Source organism: Tamandua tetradactyla, chromosome 8, assembly GCF_023851605.1.
Source record: "Tamandua tetradactyla isolate mTamTet1 chromosome 8, mTamTet1.pri, whole genome shotgun sequence".
Taxonomy (NCBI): domain Eukaryota; kingdom Metazoa; phylum Chordata; class Mammalia; order Pilosa; family Myrmecophagidae; genus Tamandua; species Tamandua tetradactyla.
The window spans coordinates 27,027,865-27,047,037 of NC_135334.1; the positions used below are offsets into that span (position 1 = coordinate 27,027,865).

Here is a 19,173-nt window from a genome sequence, read left to right on the forward strand (position 1 = left end):
GCCCCCTAATCTAATCACTGGCGTGGGTCATTTCAATTACGGCCACCAGAGTGTGCTTGGGGGAGTGGCTGCTCATAAAAGCCTCCATGCTGTTGCTCAGCTAATTATGAAGCTTTTACTGTCTCGGGCAGGTAAATAACTCAGGAAGGAGAGGCTCTGGCTGCTGAGACGGGTCTGAACTGGGAACAGGCTGGGGAGGTAACTGAGGTGGGGCTTTGGGGCACAAAAGGGGCTGCCAGAAGATCTCTGCCCTGGGATGAGTGTGCCTAAGGCATCGGCCAAGGAACCCTTTCCCTTAAAACTTAAGCTCTAATACCTGAGTTGTCCGGAAGCCTTAGACTTATCCTTAACTTTTGAGCCATCGGGGAGGGTGAAAATTTAAACTGGCCCACAGTCTACTAACCTTTAGATGTATAAATAGGTCATGAGAAGGGAGAGGAGCTGCGGAACCCTGAGGTTGTGCTGAGCAAAGACTAATTCTGTCAGGGGTTGCTTCCCCTTAGGGCTAATCTGGTTTCCCTTCTGGTTCTGATCCATTCCGGTTGAAGGTGTGACCAGGGGAGACTCGCTGTGTCATATTTAATCTACCTATTGCTCAGCTTCTCCACATACTCAGCTTCACTCTCCACTTGGTCCTCTGTTCCTCTAGGACAGCTGAAGACGGTGGGCTTTCTGTGACCCAATCGCTGGCAATACAAGAGGCTGAGGAGTTTATGGGAGGCTATCGCGGTAGCACTCAGAAGCCAGGCTGAGACATGACAATGAACTGAAGGGGGCCTGGCTGGCCCCGGGGCTGTGCGTACTAACTCTTTATCGTAGGAGCCAGTGATGTCCCCAGAAATGTAGCTGTGATTTAATGGTAAGTGTCTAAGTTCTGGGAAATAGCAGATGGTAGGAGCATTCACAGCTGGGAAAATCCCATTTTTTCTCTGTTCCTCAGTTGCCTTCCTCTATGAAACAGGAATAATGAAATTTATAAACATTTGGAGGGGCTTAGCTAAAGCTGCTCGGTAAATAAGTGCTACTGGCATCCTCCCACCACAAGGGAACACTATTCCAGGAGGAAGTATGCAATGCCCTCTGTTAAGAATGCCATTGCTTCGGGATGAAGCCCTGGCACTCTGCCTTAGGATGAATTTCTGGCTGCCATGCTGAGATGAGGGTCACTTGGCACTGGACAGAGGAGTCCACACTGGGGTCCAGCTTAGTGGCCAGGCTGTATGCCTGAAGGGTTACTTCTTAGAAGCTGACATAAGGAACCTAGAGATGTTCCCTGGGAGGGAGCAAAGGGATCTGCGTGGAAAGTGGAAGGGAAAGTCCATATTTGATCCTTCTTCCAGGAAGCATGAGATGGCTTCAGTTCTTGGCCTTTGGATGCTGGAATAAATGCACTGCAGGGGAGAACCAGAGCCCACAGCTAGATTCCAATCAGAGAAAGCTGTTAGTGAGGCCTCACACCAAAGACTCAAGGTGGACATCCATTTGTTGATAGCATGCTGGTCTTAACTTTATTTGGGGATGTTTTGTTTATTTTTCAAAGTACTTTTAGATACATTACTTCATTTTGATCCTGACAACTCAGTCATATGTGCAGAATAAGTAAAAACAACCAAATGTCAAATAGGATAAATTGAAGCTCTATGAAGTTAAGCCCAAGATCCCGTAGCTAGTGATGGAGCCAAGACCAAAATCAGGTCTCCCAAATCTTAACCTGGTGCTTTCTCCAAGACATGGCTGGGAAGGAGGGAAACCCCATGGCAGTGATTTTGCTGTGGGTCTTTTCTTCCTCTGTCCTGATGTCCCATCTTTGTCCACAATCATTTGCCCAGAACAGAAGTGCCTGGTCACCAGGAACTTGGATAACTCATCAACTTCTGATTTCAATTCTTCAGTAGCCAGGGTCATCTTCAATGGGGGGAGGAGACATAGCCAGGATCAATATACAGACTAACTAAGCAGGTCAAGGCAGAGGGAGCCAAAAGCAGAAAGTAGGAAGTGAAGAGGGAAACAGGTGGAGGTTTGCATGGACACTTCCTGTTCACAAACTTCTTATGCTCCTTATTTCATTAACAGCAGCAGTGGAATTTCATGGACAATTGGCGTTGAGCACTAACTGGGAGGTAATGAGAGAGGGAGGATGCAGGTAAAGGCTGTTTGAATTTAAATTCTTTTTCTTTGGGGGATGGAGGGGGGCAGATTTTTTAAAGGCAATTTTCGTGTAGGAGAAAGTTCCTAGAAAATAGCTTTGGATTCTTGTGTCCTCTGCCAGCAGCATCAGGACTGGCAGCCATCAGAGTTCCTCCTCCCAGCAAACTCCTGTGGCTGTCCTGGGTTGGTAGAGGGACGCTGAGGGATAGGGTGTCCGGCCTCAGGGAGATTTCACCCCTCAGACCTGGGGAAGCTCACTAGAAATGTGTTCAGCATTGGCAGTGAGCTAGAAGGAGTCACTCTGCAATACTTATTGCAGGATCACCTTCGGCTAAACACTGTATGGACTTGGGCATGGATGGGAGATAAACCCGTAGAACTCAGGACTGCTATTCTAGCAATTCATTATTATTTAAGGGAGGCAAATAACACACACCTATGAAGAGGGCCATGAAACATTTGAAGGGAGAAGAATATAAGGGAATGTAAAACTGAAGATAGAGATGAAGGCACCAAGTTATGGGGTGATTGGGTGAAAAGGTTGGGGTGGGGGAGCCTGTTTGGAGCAAGGTTCTAAGAGAATGGACATAAGATTGGCGAAGGAGAAGAACCTGTCAATCAGAAGCAGAGGAGATAAACCCCTTCCTGGGGAGGACGGCAAGAAGATTGGCTTGAAGGCTGTAACAGTGAACAGTGAGGGGTGAAGAAAGTTAAATACAAGGGGCAGGACATGTTGTGGAAGGTCTGATTTCTAATTTTAAGAGTCAGATTATGAGACCACAGGAACTGTCATAAGATAGGCTGATTTTGAAGATGATCCTGGCTACTGAAGAATTGGAATCAAAAGTTGTTTAAGACAGGATAAACTTATGAAGCATGTAATAACATGGATGGACCTAGAGAACATTATGCTGAGTGAGTCTAGCCAAAAAACTAAAGGACAAATACTGTATGGTCCCATAGATGTGAACGGACATTCGAGAATAAACTTGGAATATGTCATTGGTAACAGAGTTCAGCAGGAGTTAGAAACAGGGTAAGATAATGGGTAATTGGAGCTGAAGGGATACAGACTGTGCAACAGGACTAGATACAAAAACTCAAAAATGGACAGCACAATACTACCTAATTGTAAAGTAATCATGTTAAAACACTGAATGAAGCTGCATCTGAGCTATAGGTTTTTGTTTTGTTTTGTTTTTGTTTGTTTTTTTTTTACTATTATTATTACTTCTATTTTTTTTCTCTATATTAACATTCTATATCTTTTTCTGTTGTGTTGCTAGTTCTTCTAAACCGATGCAAATGTACTAAGAAACGATGATCATGCATCTATGTGATGATGTTAAGAATTACTGAATGCATATGTAGAATGGTATGATTTCTAAATGTTGGGTTAATTTCTTTTTTCCATTAATTAATAAAAAAAATTAAAAAAAAATAAAATAAAAAGTTGATGAGTTACCCAAGTTCCAGGTGACCAGGTACTTCTGTTCTGGACAAGTGATTATGGACAAAGATGGGGAAGCTAAGAGCCATCAGGACAGCAGAGCATCAATTTCTTGAACCTAAGGGCCAGGAATTATGTCTATCCCAGGCTCAGTGTCTTACACAGGGTGCATGTTTAATAAATGTGTTATTTGTTTGTTTATTTATTTATTCCAAAATGTACCTGGAAGCCTTGGTCCCTGGATTTCCTCCAATCGTTAGGAGGCATGGGTGAGATGGAGACAGTGGATTCAGCTGATACAGTGCAAGCAAGCAGTTCAGAAGGATACAGTGACAGTGGGAATTTTCTGTTCCAGTGGCTACAAGGTTGACTGGGAATTAAGTGGAGAAGGCTCCATGAGTGGCTTACCTTTGTGTACCTAATATAACACCTAGACACTCAGTAAAGGTTTTGCTGAATGACTGAGTAAATGACCAAGAGGGGACCGGGAAGTGGAAAGATCTTACACTTTTCAAAAAACTGTTTAAACATACATATACGCTTGTAAGAACTAGACATTTCCTGCAAGGATACATAAGAGATTGCCAGTGGGGTTACTTTTGGGTAATGAACTGGGACAAGAAGGGAGGCTTGCTTTTCATTGCATATTCTTGTACTATTTACACATTTACACCGTGACTGCATTGCTCCTGGGTTATGCAGTAGCTCATTAGGTGTGCGTACCTAGACTGAATGAAAAGAAGCAATGATGGGTAAAAAGACCTTGAACCTACCGTTCCTTCCCTCTAGTCTCCCCACAAAACATTTCAGCCCTCCCTCAAGATTGAAATTTTCAGTCTTCACAAACTGCTCCACGACCCCCAGAGGGAGCACAGGGTGACAGCGTAGAGCCCCAGCACGACAAGGTAGCTTCGAAAGAGCAGCTGATCAAAGCGGTACAGGAGGGCGAGCCACGCGACATCCTTTTGGTCAGCTTGGTCCTGAGTCTGGAGGTAGCTACTGATGGATCGAAGCTGTGACCAGACTTCCTTCAGGGCCCCTGACTGGACATGGTGCTCCCGACAGATAGGGGACTCTAAGGGGGAGAGAAAGGGAAGACACCCGAGATGAGTCAGGGCTACCAAGGCCCGCCTGGAGTTTCCACTGAAGCCAGGGGCCTCATCCTTCAAGGAAGTCATAGGGGAAACTGGGCAACAGGTTGGGTTTGGTTGGGGACTGCCTCTCTCCCGGTAGAGGGTGCACAGGCAAGGCGGTGCTGAAGGGAACCTGGGAGAACGGGGCAGACCGTGCTGCGTAACTAGGGTGTATCTAGGCCAGGTCCATCTGGGAGGTGTCAGAGCCGGGGGCAGCCCGGTTCGACTCAGCTGGGGCTTCAGGGACTGGGAGGATTCTTGGACTTGTTCACATTTAGCAAGTAGAACCTAAATATACAGTCAAGCCTCGTTGTGTGTGGATTCTGTATTTGTGAATTTGTCTACTCTTTAAAATGCATCTGTAAACTGAAATTAATACTTGTGGTTCTTCCATGATCATTTGCTGACGTGTGCAATGCGGCAAAAAAATTGAGTTCCTGATGGCCTTCCTGTTTCAGCTCATGGTGTAAATGAGTATCCTTTTCACAGGATACCCATTTTTGTGCTCGTTGTTGGTGATTTTGCTGTTTAAAATGACCCCCAAAACTGAAGTCCTGACTAGCATTACTAAGTACAAAAAGGTTGCAATGTGCTCTACAGAGAGAACACGTGTATTACATAAACTTTGTTCAGGCATGAGTGATAGTGCTGTTGGCTGTGAATTCAATGTGAATAAATTATATGGTAGATAGCACATAAGGTGACTTTAAACAGAAACGCATATCAAGCAAGGTCATATATTGATCAGTTAACAAAAATGTTGTGACCAGAGACACTGGCAGGAACCTAACCCTGTGTTTCCCATAGGAGTAACAGCTCAGTATTCACTAACCGAGTGTCTGTGGTGACTTGATAGAACATAACTACTGTGAATGAGAGTCGACTGTACACACACGTGCGCACACACACACACACACACACACACACCCCACATAAGCCTGCACTCTACTACTGTTCTGGAGTCAATGGCTCAGTCACTTTAGGTAACGGGTGGTAACTGGGAAATAAGACAAGCTCAGAGCGGCTGAGGGCCTGACTCGAAGATGACATTAGGCTTTCCGGAAAGCCCCCCAGGGGCAGTCTTCGGTCCCAAGAGAGGCAATGTGAAATGCAGCACAGAGGCTAAGAAGCAGGTGTGCCAAATTCTTCACACGGCCTAACACCTGGCTGGGCGCCTCAGAAATGGCTGCTCACACACCTGATGCCCCCGAGGGTTGGGTCTGGGGGTCCCTCCTGGGCCCATCGGCATCCGCGTTCCCTCGAAAGCACAGGAAGGCCGGTTCCTGCCCGCTGCGCTGCTCGCCATGGAGGGCTCTGACCAGGAGGATGGACTTGAACAAGCTGAGGACCAAGAGAGCCATGCAGAGCGTGAAGAAGATCCCTGCGGGAAGGGGCCGAAGGAGGGGGGTGAGGCGGGGTCTCGGGGGCCTGTCCGGCCTCTACGCTGAAACGCACCCTCGGATCCCGGGCTGCGCTTACCTATGAGAGGGGTGCCCACCGCGCGCCGGGGCACCTCGTCGGCCGCGTTGACCCTGAAGACGGTGTAGCCCACCAGCACGCTGGCCTTGGACACGATCCTGGCGCGGCAGCTAGGGGGGAGGTAGAAGCTCCCCAGGTCCACGAGCATCAGGAAGAGGCTGGGGATCAGCAGCCTCACGACGTGCGCCATTGGGCGCCTGCGGATCACCACCTGGGCAGGGACAGGAAGTTGCTGAGACGAGGGGCCATGCTGACGGGCGGGGGGTTCACCAGCACAGCCGAGGCTGCTCCCTGAGGTCCCAGCGTCTTTGCACAACGTGAAAAATCTATGCAGGATTGTCTTTGTTTTTTTACTATTAAACCTTTTATTTTGAAAATCATTTTCAAAATGTCCTACAGGACAGCTGCAAAGACAATACTATGTAGTTTATTTTAGAAATGTGTTTGAGGTTATTTTGTGAAATAGAAAATGGGGGAAAAAAGATCCTGTAAGCTTTTACATAGATCTAATGATATCATTACAAATATTATTTTAATCATTATGGTAATACTAATAAGTCATTTTTTATTTACTGCTTGCTGTGTGCCAGCCACTGGATGAAACATTTCATAGACTTTATCTTATTTGATCCTCACAACTAATCTAAGAACTGAGTATTAGTCTGTCCAATTTCAAACACAGAAGTTGAGGTTCAGAGCGGCTCCATAGCATGTCCAAGCTCATGCAGCTGGTAAGTCTTGTACCAAAGTACTTCATCCTAAACAAATTATGCAATATGTTGTTTCGTCCCTTCGGTCCTATCTCCCTACATGGGACATGAGCTTCTTGGCACCTGTGAATCTGGCAGGAGCTGTACTGGTCTGAAAGGATGTATGTACCCTAGAAAAGCCATGTTTTAATGAAAATCCCATTTCGTAGAGGCAGAATAATCCCTATTCAATACCATATGTGATTAGATCATCTCCCTGGAGATGTAACCCAATCAAGAGGTTGTTAAACTGGATTAGGGGAGATGTGTCTCTACCCATTTAGGTGGGTCTTGATTGGTCTGCTGGAATCCTACAAAAGAGGAAACATTTTGGAGAATGGGAGATACAGAGAGAACAGAGCAGAACAAGACAGCCACGAGAAGCAGAGTCCACCAGCCAGCGACCTTTGGAGATGAAAAAGGAAAATGCTTCCCTGGGAGCTTCATGAAACAGGAAGCCAGGAGAAGAAGCTAACAGATGACGCCGTGCTCACCATGTGCCCTTCCAGATGAGAGAGAAACCCTGACTGTGTTCACCATGTGACTTTTCACTTGAGAGAGAAACCCTGAATGTCATCGGCCTTCTTGAACCAAGGTATCTTTCCCTGGATGTCTTAGATTGGACATTTCTATAGACTTGTTTTAATTGGGACATTTTCTCGGCCTTAGAACTGTAAACTAGAAACTTACTAAATTCCCCTTTTTAAAAGTCATTCTGTTTCTGGTATATTGCATTCTGGCAGCTAGCAAACTAGAACAGGAGCCAATGGCACAATTTTATTGGGAAATTTGAAGAGGGTTTAATAAAAACCTGTTCACAAGATGTGGGTTGGGTTTAGGAAACCACAGGAAGGAGAGGAGTGCCCCAAAGCTTTTGTGGGAATGACTGAGCTGTTTCTACTCTTAGGCCTGAAGGTTCAGGAAGATGGAGTGATGGCCAGAAGCTGAGAAGAGAAAGCTGTGTGGCAGAGCTGTGCCTTGCGGCCAGCCTGGAAGGGACTCTGCATGCAGAAATAAATACCCCACTCGCTCTCCTCCATCCTCCCAATCTCCTACCGTTCCTCTCACCCTGCTGGCCGCACACGATCGAGGAGTCCCTCTCTGCAGGCCCCACAGCTCAGCCTCCAGGCCACAGAGCAGGGAGGAGAAGGTGGAAGGTGGACCCGAGCGGGGGGCATCTGAAGAGACCCAGCTTGGCCTCTGCTAGGGCCGGGCAGACAGAGCTGGGGAGGGCATTTTGTCCATTAGAATTAGAGTCTTGTAAAATTAGTAACATCGTTGTTGCTGTTTTTGATACAGAGCTTCTCTGGGATGGTGAAATAAAGTATCTTTAATAAACACCTGCTCTATTCTCATTCTTTCTGGAGAGGATACAGGGACAGGGTGGCTTCTCCCACTAAACTGTGGATCCCTTGAGAAAGAAAGCAGTGACTGTTTTTTTTCAATTCCCCATGGGGCCAAAAATAATACCTACCTTATAGTGGGTATTCAGTAAATGTTTATGGAACAAATGAGTACTCTCGTTCCTTTATTATTAGATTTTGAACAAAATAATGTTTGAAATCCCTGTTTCTCTGATTCACCAAACAACTGAATGCTTTCTACATGCCAGATGATGTGCTAGATGTTTGTACGCACTTGGTGTTAAATCCTCACTACAAACTTGCTGATAACTAGTATGTCCACTTTATAGATTTTGGAAACATAGAGCTCAGCTCTCTTAAGTGAGTGATTCGAGTAATTGGCAGGACTGGGAAATGCCTGCACGTCTTCCGACCCCAGGCCGGGTGTTCACTCCCAGCACTGCTCTGGTCTTGACCCGACCAGTCGTCCGGGTGATTGCAGGGTTCTCCTCCCTCTGGAAGAGAGTTAGATGGCTCTGAGACGAGGCAGAGATTAAGCGCAGAGGTCAGGGTGAGTTGGGATGGAGCCGCGGCTGCGAACGAGTTTGGCTGGGTGAGGGCAGGCATCACCTTGCTGGTGACAGCCAGGCTCCTGGGCCAAATGGTGGAGCGTGACAGGCCAGAACCTTGCGGTGTATTGTCATCTCGCTGTTGTCTTTCACATTAAGCACAACTGGCTGCAAATACTGAATGCCAGAGCCACACTCACTGCTTTGCAATAATTTGGTTAAAACATTTCTCTATGTTTTGGTCTACTATTTGACCAATAGAATAGGTCTACTATTCTATAATAATTTGGTCAACAAGAAAAACAACAACAAAATGAACTGTCATCAACCTGCAGCTCACCAGCTCCAGTGATCTCACGGTAACGGCGGTGGCAGTCATCAGGCGGGGGCGTGAGAAGGGACGCATGTGTCAGAGAACAGGGGAGGGTGAGTTGTGTTGAAGGCCCAGCCTGGCTAAGGGTGACCTGGCTAGAGGGGGTAGGGGTGGAGGGCCACCAAGCCTGCTGTCCCTGGCGGGTAGAAGCAAGAAGAACCCCTAGAGACTTCATGGTGGATATGACAGGAAGGGGAAGAAACAGCATAATAGTATGACCCAAAAGAAGAATATAAGTAGGCACGTTGGTTTATGCAGAGCGAGCCCAGACTTGAAGTCAAGGGAAGAGAGTCCTAGAGCCCCTCAATTTTAAGTGCCTATATGTGCTAGTTTACATGATCCTGGGTCAGGTATTTAATCTCTCCATGCCTCAATTTCCCTCTTTTTAAAAAGCAGTTTACCTTTTCCTTGCCAAACACCTTGGGTGCAATTGAGATTAGTTGTTGTGCTTTTTAAATAAAGTTCCTACGTAAATAGCATGTGCACGCTGAGATGTTTCCCCCACGCAGAGGCTGATGCAGAGCATGTTCACTGAGCCCCTGGCCCGGGAGACACGGAACTAGAAAGGAGAATGCAATCCGGACCAGAATCTGTTATGGACAGTGTGACTCTGCAGAGCCCCAGATTTCAGGGAGAGTGCAGTTTTATCAGATAGCTTGGTCCTCCAGGTGGGAAGAACAAAGGGGTCTGGAGGCAGGGCCAGCTTAATGGGTGTGCAACCTGTACACTCACACGAGACCACACACATAGGAGGGTCCCACACTGGATTTCACACTTGACTAGTGCCATTTTGAATTTCTTAATAATTTTTAACAATTTTTAAATTTTTAATAATTTTGCACTAGGGTCCCCAAATTATGCAGCCTATCCTGTCGGGAGGATATTTTTCATTGAATATCAAAAGTAGATGAAAGTGGAGGGGAAAGAAGGTTCAAGAGTAGACCATTAGGTTCTGCTGTAACTTAAGGCAGAAATCTTCCCTACGTTTGGCTTATAATATCATAACGGCCCTCCAAAGTTACCTCCTCCATTCTACTGTGTTTAGCAAGGATGTGCTTATTTTTAAGACAGACCAAATAGTACCTACAGTTTTGATCTTCTTCAAGATCAAAGGACCCAACTTCTTCTTTAGGTTGATTTAGGGACAATGTTACCTCTGGACTGCTCTTACCTATGGGCCAAGCTTAATTCTTCCATGAGCCTGATGCAGCCTAAGGAAACGCTAATTTTATCACACGGTTTTCAGAAATTTTTTATTTTCACTGTCTCATTTGATCCTCATAGCCCTTTATTCCCTTGTTCAACAAACGTTAACTGAGGGCGCACAGTGGTCAGGCATGATCTTAGATACTGGAGTTAGAACCGTTAATTGGAAAGACATGACACCCATCCTTGCCCCCATTTTATATGATCAAGAACCCAACCCTTGTGTTTGGTGACTTGTCCAGTAACATAATGAGAGGATGGCAAAGAAGAGACTGACGTATACTGCATTACATTTAGTTGTGTGTCATCATCTTGCAGGATTAGGCACGTAGTGTCTGCAGTCAGATTGCCTGGGTTCAAGCCCCGGCTCCACCAGTCACCTGCAGCCTCAACTAAGCTCCTTAGCGTCTCTGGACCTCCATCCACTTGTTTGCTAAAATGCAGATACTTAGAGCATGCATCTCATAGAAATGTGAGGATTGCATGTACAATCTCTTAAAATGGTGTCTGACATGGGTAAGTGCTCAATTAATTTTGTGAGTTTTTTTATCATTTCTCCCTGGGCAGCTCTTGAAACTTGTCTTATTTATCTCTGTGACATCAGTGCTCACCATTGATCCTGGCACATGCTAAGAGGTCAAAAGATGTTTCTTGAGTTGTGTTAGAGTCTGTTAATAATGCTACTTTTAGTTTCAATGAGATGGGAGTGCGAAGTTAGCTCAAAGAGGGTCCATTCTACTGAGACCATTCCTTCCAAAGGCTACTTCCCTACAGGGCACAACAGAGGCAGTTACCCCCATTTATGGTGGGGTGTGTGTGTGTGTGTGTGTGTGTGTGTGCGTGCGCGTGTATCAACAGCACAGTGAGAAACCACCCTCTGCAGAACTGCCCCTTCCTGGAGCCTATTGTTTCTAATGGACTAAAGGAGCTGGTGCCTTTAAATTCCACAGAAAGAGGAGAAATAGCACTTTAGTTTCAGTCCATGTTCTCCATTAGACACCCTTCAGGTGTTAGCAATATTATGCCACAATTTCATTATCCATTAAAGCCAGGTAATAATAAGTACACAAAGGTATTTGGAGCCTATTGATGTTAATGAAAGAGATCAATCTAATTCAGAATGTGTGTGTGTAGAGCTCCTTGGAGATGGAATCGGCTCCGAGGTTAGCTTCTAATTGCCTCTGTGATGGTAGACCCCACCAATACTCAATTTTGCATGACCATCTTTATTGTTGGAATTTTGACACCCAGAACCCACGCTTCACACAGAAGCCTATTTTCCTCCCCTCCCAAGCCCCTCCCAACATTCCCAATTCAGAAAGAATCGGAAAGTTGCTTCCACTTAAGTAAGATCCTTGCATGGGACTGAGAGTTTATTAGATCTGGACTGTGGATTGGGATTGGGCTAGATTAGCAGAAAGTTCAGGATTCCATGATCACTTGAGTGACCCTGGAAGGATTTCTAAGGTTCTAATCTTTCTTGCACACACACTCTCTCTGTCTTTGGAGTGATCTGGAGATGCTCAGAAGAAGCATACCACTCAATGGTATCTCAACAAAATCTACAAAGGAAAATTAAGACAGAAGAAGATAAATGAGCCACCTTTCTTTCCCAAGTGTCCATTTGCATCTTTCCAGGAGTACTCTGTGGGCACCCCAATTCTTGCCTGAATAAACACCTAAGTCAGTGTGAGGTTATCTGTGGATGGGCTCAATTTAGTTCTGTAACTCGCCACTCTTTTCCATCCAACACGAATTCCTAAATTTTCTTCCTATTCCCCCCAACCCCCACCTTCTAGCCTCATTCGATTTTTAAAAACACTGCTGTACAGAAATTGAATGCTCACCCTGCTGTTTCTGAGAACCAGCACCTCCGATAATGAATTGGAGGAGATCTCTCCTCCCATGGCCACTGGATCGGGTCCCAGGCGGAACACAGACATCTTTGTAGGGAGAAGTGCTTGTGCTCTGGGCCCCCTGTGGAATGCAGCCCGATTCCAAAGCATCAGCCGTGATCTCTGATAAACAATACGTGTCCTAAAGCTGGCAGATATGATTGCCCGTGAGCTGGAACTAACAGGGCACACAGAGCATTTGATTTAGAATAAATGGCAGCAGTGCACATCAGGCCCAGAGCAAGGGTGTATGTAGAATAGATCATTGTCCCTCCTGCCTGCTTCACCTACCCCTAATCCCTGCTGGGCAGCCTGGGCTGAAAGAAAACGACCCTTTGCTGCCAGGATCCTGGAGGCCCCATGTAAGCAGGGAACTGGGCTCTGGATTTCACATTACTGGCCAAGGGCTGTTGAAGGACACCTGAGTGTCTCAGTTGTTAAATTCAGGGGGTTGGGGGGTGTCTGGCATCAGGTAAGAGGATATAACAAACCTCGCAGGGTGCGCATTGCAGGAATGGGGAGGTGGGGAGGCGGAGAGACATGGAGGGAAACAGAGAACTGCGATAGTCACTGAATCTACTTTAAGTCTTTCAAAAGTTGCAGAACTGCTCCTAAGTCTGGCTGCCTGACCTGATGATCTCTTACTCTGCTCAGGATTCTTTCCTCTGTTCCAGAGGGCCAGTCTGGAAGCCAGCCCTGCTGGGTAACCCACTTTAGCCGCAGGACAAAGGGACCCAGGGAAACTCTCTGAGAGCAGGAGATCCTATCTATCCCTGCTCCAGCAGGCCTCAGTGTAAACACGATACTTGGGGAAGAAGCAGAGCAGGGAAGACTCCCTTTCCTTAAACAGCCTCTTACCATCTCTGTGCATCATATTTAAAATGGACGTAGGAAACAGATAATGTCCCCCCACTTTTGAGACAATTAATACTTGGGGTGAAAGGTAGCATGTAACTTCAAATATTAGTTATGGAGAGAGAGGGAGCATGCAGGCTCCTGTTTACCTGCCCCTCTCTTGCCTTTGCTTGTCCCTTCCGTGCGGTGTAGGTAATGGTGTGTGCAGCGTTCTCCGGAGCGCTTGGTAGGTGACTGTGTTCCACCTCGCACATGCTACTCCCTCACATTTCCCTTTAATGCTCTCCATTATTCGGCTGCATTAATAATGTTTGTGGGCTGATATCTTTAAAATTAATGAGGTGTTTACTCTTAGCCAAGAAACTCATTGAAATTTAAAAAGCTTTCTCTTTTTTTTTTTCCTTTTGTTTCTGAGCTCAGAAAAGTGGACAAACAGGCCGCAATACAAGCTTTGCTAAAATCCAAGCAGAATTCTAGGCAAGAACCCACACCCCACTACTGGAAGGTGTGAGTTGCTATTGCCTGGTATCCAGCATTATGCATTAGTCAATTTCAAAGCAGAACTGTGGCTGAGAAACCCCTGACTTAGAGTTTTGCTGAGCTTTGCTGGAAAGCTGCATACAACACCTTTAAACCAGTGGTGAGGCATCTGTGCCCTTGGTAATAGTTTACCCGCACCCACCCCCAGCATATAATTATCCACAGTAACCACAGACCTCATAGTAGTAACCCATGACACCTAGGCTTCTTATTCAAAACGTTCATTTTCTAGAAGAATTCATCTCGTGCTCAATCCTGACCTGCCTGCAGTCTCTGTGTTCCCATCAGACCCATTAATACCTGGTTGGAAGGACCCCCCCTCCCCCAAACACGCACACACAACCACCACCATCATTTGCTGACTCTGTGTAGAAAAACAAATCACACGGTGAGTTCGCCTGAGTCATGTGAGTTTGCCCAGGTCACGTGACCCTGCTGCAGCTCCCCTGTCAGGAGGGCTTGCCAGGAGGGCCAGGATAGGGAGAATGACTGTCTCTGCGGTGCAAAGCATCAGGCTTCCCAGTCCTGCACCCCAACACCCTCGAGGCCTACTGTACAGATCTCCCCATGAACAGCCAGTCTGGAGCCTTCCCCACGGCTGTATCTGTGAAATGTGACTTCTCATTCTATCTTTTTAGGGTAGTTTTTCTCTCTGATCCAGAAACCACCAGGGTGCCCCACAGGTAGTTTGCTCACTAACCCCTCAAGGTATTCAGGTTAATGATTTTTTGACGATGTCATGCATATGTATTATTGATGGATTAAATATGGCATTAATGTACAATAAAAATGGGATGGTAGTGTTGAGGGGACACTCTTATCCCGATTTTTTTTGAGGGGGTGATGGGTATGGGGATTTTTTTTCCTCTCGGTAGCAATTAGAAGTGAGGATGTTAGTATGTATTTAGAATGTTTGAGGATTCATGCTTCAGGAGCCTACTTCTAGTTCTCTTGGTGTCTGAAGGCCACTCTCTATACTAGTTTGTGGATTATTTCTAGCAGGAGACCAGCATCTGTGATGAACCTCTGGTTTCTGGAATGCTGGAATGCAGGTCGATGGGCAGAGCTAACTGAATCAACCACACTTGGACGATAATGAATGTGAATATGCCACAGGGCAGAGACTCCTCAGCCTAATAGAGTAGGCCGAGGACAGCGGAGAAGTAGGCAACAGGGACAGGAAGGGGGAGAACTTACGTTAAATTGAATCTGTGCAAACTCTCCAGCACTGCTGTGTACGATGCTGTATGTTGTGGGCACAGAAAGAAGCTCCCACTCACTGTCATTCAAATAGACCTTTTGGTCACGCTCAATGTCTTCTCTGCTCCGCAGGAAGGACAGGTCAACATCTTCCACTGGAAACAGCACAAACAATTGACTTCCATGTAGAGAAAAAGAATCCAATGTCAACCCACGTTTCCAACTCAGCAGTTCAAACCCTTCCTTTTCTCCTGTGCCACATGCACAGTCTTTCTGGGATGGAGTTTAGTATAGCTAAAACATACTGAATTGACAGTAGTGGTGGAGATAAAATATTTCTAGCCATGAATTTAGAGTTTGGAAAGCACTTAAACTGGAATAGAATGATGGAACTGGTCCTGTGACTTCCATACATTCTCAGTGCAGTGGACACCTGTATTTTTGTATTCGCAAATCAATAGCAGTAATGGGGTAAATATATGGATACAACATTCCACGTGGTCTGAATTATAACAGCCACTGAATAACAGCAAGAAAAGACTTAGATTTTTTAAAAGTCTACTTTGTAAGAACAAAATAGATCTGATGGATGGCATAATGTGTGTGCCAACCCTGCATAGATGTGTTTTCCAATTAGTGTCTTTCATAGTTTACCTGTATGCAGAATGCTATTGAAGGTTAGACTGCAGTTCTGGATGTCAAATGGAAAAGCATATGTCTCTAAACAGCATGCAGAGACCACCTGGATGGGCTTAGAGTTCTTGATGGTCCCAGATGAATTCACATAAACATATGGAAGGCCAGGTGATCTTTCAAAGTCCACGCTAGAAGAAACACAAGAGGACTCATTACACAGGAGGTCAGTTCAAAATGTAGGGAGAACTGATTATGAAATGGAAGTGACAATGACGTGTAGGACTAGACTGCGCTGTGCAGACAGACTCTCATTTCCCATGAGATGACTCGCCCTGGGAAAGATAAGCTCAGCAATGACAGCTTCATAAGGTTAACTCACTTCAGTTGGTTTGAATATTCTAAGCAGCGCAATATACAGAGTAATACACCCCAGCACACTTACAGCTCATTAATGGTGATGTCAGGGGCCCAGATGGCACTTAGAGGTAGAGAGATTTCTCTAATCTCATCAAACATGCTGGCATTCCAGGATAGAAACTCGTCAACCCAAACCTGTCAGGAGCAACCAATAAAGAAGCTTTTCATAATGGCACAATATCAACCTTTCCCAAAGAATCAAGGAGAGATTTGGATTAATAACCAAATTGATTGGCCCTTTTGTTTTACTATTAGGAGACATGACTCCTCATCGAAATCCTAGGATGGTAGCCCCAGCCAGAAACCATGGCCATACATTTTATATGGATTCTAATTAGAAGGTCTGCTGCTGCAGATCCAAAGAGCTAATAGAGAGATAGAAACGTAGGTAATATCTATACTTTAGATTAATTTTACTTGGAAACTGACCCAGATCAGGAGTCCAATATGTGTGGAAGGAAACATAAGCATTTACCTCACGGTACCATATGCTTGTCTTTAATTTTTGATTCTGTACATCCTGCAAAGCAAAGAGAAAACCCACAACAAATCTTAGAATTCCAATAAATTAAAGGCCAATTCCACAGTATGACAATTCAGGGTAAGAAATCAAATGTAACCAAATAAACCTGTATTTAATAACATTATCTTGACACTACCTGAAAAATGTATTCTCAGTTCCTATTTATCATGCACACCTGTCGCTGTGAGCTTTACTATATTATCTATGACAAAATGACACTTTGTGCTTGATGTCTTGAATGATTTACTGGTCTCTTTTCTACTCTAATTAGTTACTCTGCCATTAATCAGACTAAAAGAATGATATGCAGTCTTAGTCAATTCTGGGCTCAAAATGATTAAACCAAGCTTTTATTTGTAGTCAGAATATTATTCATAATCTTTTGATGAGTGTTACCTCACTGGTATCGGCAGCCATTCCTGCTAGGTCACCCTATGCTTGAATTTCTCTGATTATAAAACAGACTGAATGAGCTTAATGTAAATTAATTCCATTTTTGATGATATATGTGATTTCTCATGTCTGCAATGAGTCTGTGATTTTTTTTAAGGACCCAAAAAACAACAACCACAAAAGCAAACCAACCAACCAGCCAACAAACAAATAAATCTCCTTATCAATTTCTTAGTATCTAAACAAGTGAAAACACATTTTAAAATTTCTGTGTTCTTAGGGACTAAAAGGAAAGGGATACCTCACACCATACAAAAAATTTAATTTCAAATGGACCTAAATATAAGGCTAAAACTATAAAACTCTTAGAAGAAAACATAACAGTACATCTTCACCCTTTGAATTAGGCAATGGTTTCTTAGATATAATGCCAAAAGTACATGCAACAAATGGCAAAAAAGGTAAGTGTGACTTCATCAAAATTAAAAGCTTTTGCACTTCAAAGGACACCATCAAGAAAATGGAAAGAAAACCCACAGAATGGGAGAAAATATTCAGGTGTCATATGTCTGGCAAGAGTCCTTTATTCAGAAAATATTCAGAACATAAAAGCAACTCAACAACAGAAAGAAAAATAATCCACTTTTTAAATGAGCAAAGGACTTGAATAGATATTTCTTTAAAAAAAGATATATAAATGGCCAATAAGCACATGAAGATGTTCAACATCTTTAGTTAACAGGGAAATGTAAATCAAAACCACAATGTGATGCCACTTTATCATCACCAGGATGGCTAAAAGAGAAATAATAACAAGTGTTCATGAGGATATAGAGAAATTGGAACCCTCATACATTGCTGGTAGCATTGCAAAATGGTGCAGACTCTTTGGGAAATAGTCTGGTAGACCCTCAAAATGTTAAAAATAGAGTTTCCATATGACCCAGTAATTCTACCTCTAAGTATAACCCAAGAGAATTGTAAACATATGCCCCCACAAAATCTGTAGAGAAATGTTCATAGAAACATTATTCATGATAGTCAAGAAGCAGAAACAACCCAAATGTCCATCAACTGATGAATAAATAAGTGTGGTAGAGCCATACAATGGAATAATATTCAGCAATAAAAAAGAATGAACTACTGATACGTGGTACAACATCATGAACCTTGAAAATATGCTAAGCTAAGGAAGTCCCCAAAAGCTACATATTGTATGATTCCATTTACATTAAATGTCCAGGTTATGTAAATCCATAGAAACAGAAAGTAAATCAATGGGTACCTGGAGCTAATACATAGGAAGGTTCTTTAGGGGGTGATAAAAATATTCTGATATTAGTAGTGATAGTTGCACTATCTAAATATACTAAAATCACTGAACTGTATACTTTGAGTGAATTTCGTGACTGAACCATATCTTGATAAAGCTTCTAATTAAAAAAGTACTTGTTAATGAAGATAAGAAAGAAACATTTTAAAGACATTTCTAGGGAATGTGTAAGTAAGATGGCTGATGCAAACCATTAATGAAATTTCCTTGAACTTACTTTGCATTCCTTTTCATGGATAATCTATCACTGACACTTAGAAGAAAATGGGAGAAATGGAAAAATCCAAGATGAAGAAATGGGAAATAAATTGTGTAGAACGTTTCCCATGCCTGATTTAAGTCCAGAGCTAAGGAATTCAAGCAACTATCCCTCGTACTTCTGCAAAATTAATACAATACCAAATTTCAGTAAATAACAGTGTTTGGGGAGTTGATGGCATGAAGGCAAATAACAGGTCTATCTGCCTCCCCAGAACTCATCCAGTAAACTATCCAGCCACATTGATAAAGGGAAATATTCTTTCTGTACGGGGTCAGAGCTACCACTCTGAAGAACTTAAGTTGGGTTGGGGCTGGGAAGACACCGTTAAAATTGCTGTGCATGTGAACGGGGGCTCTGGACTGTGCAGTGCCTGATACAGGTGCACACAGCAGCTCTGCACAGATTGGCATCATTTAAAAGAGAAACAATAACCTTTTAGGTTAAAGCCTCCCCACCCCACCCCCTTTTATCATCAAGAAAGCAAAGTACTCCTGAATTCGCGTTTCTGAATATCTTGAGAAAAGAGAAGGGCTTGTGAGCAGATATGGAGGGACCCTGCTTTAGTGGCTCAACAAAGGCTGGTCTGAGAGAACTTGTTTTGCCGATTTTTACAGACTTGAAACCTGGTATACAAAGTGTGCTGGTTTGAAAGGATTTATGTACCCCAGA

At 44.3% G+C, this 19,173-nt stretch overlaps 1 protein-coding gene across 1 annotated transcript in view; it reads right to left on the reverse strand.

Moving 5' to 3' along the window:
- Positions 1 to 4,437: 4,437 nt before the first annotated feature.
- HTR3B (5-hydroxytryptamine receptor 3B) overlaps positions 4,438 to 19,173 on the reverse strand; it is a 31,204-nt gene continuing 16,468 nt past the window's right edge. The window contains exons 4-10 of the mRNA XM_077114694.1: positions 16,469 to 16,513; positions 16,019 to 16,128; positions 15,595 to 15,764; positions 14,938 to 15,095; positions 6,211 to 6,421; positions 5,930 to 6,112; positions 4,438 to 4,673 (exon numbers count right to left, since the gene is read on the reverse strand). Of these exons, the coding sequence (XP_076970809.1) occupies positions 4,438 to 4,673; positions 5,930 to 6,112; positions 6,211 to 6,421; positions 14,938 to 15,095; positions 15,595 to 15,764; positions 16,019 to 16,128; positions 16,469 to 16,513 (1,113 nt within the window). The remainder of the gene's footprint in view (positions 4,674 to 5,929; positions 6,113 to 6,210; positions 6,422 to 14,937; positions 15,096 to 15,594; positions 15,765 to 16,018; positions 16,129 to 16,468; positions 16,514 to 19,173) is intronic.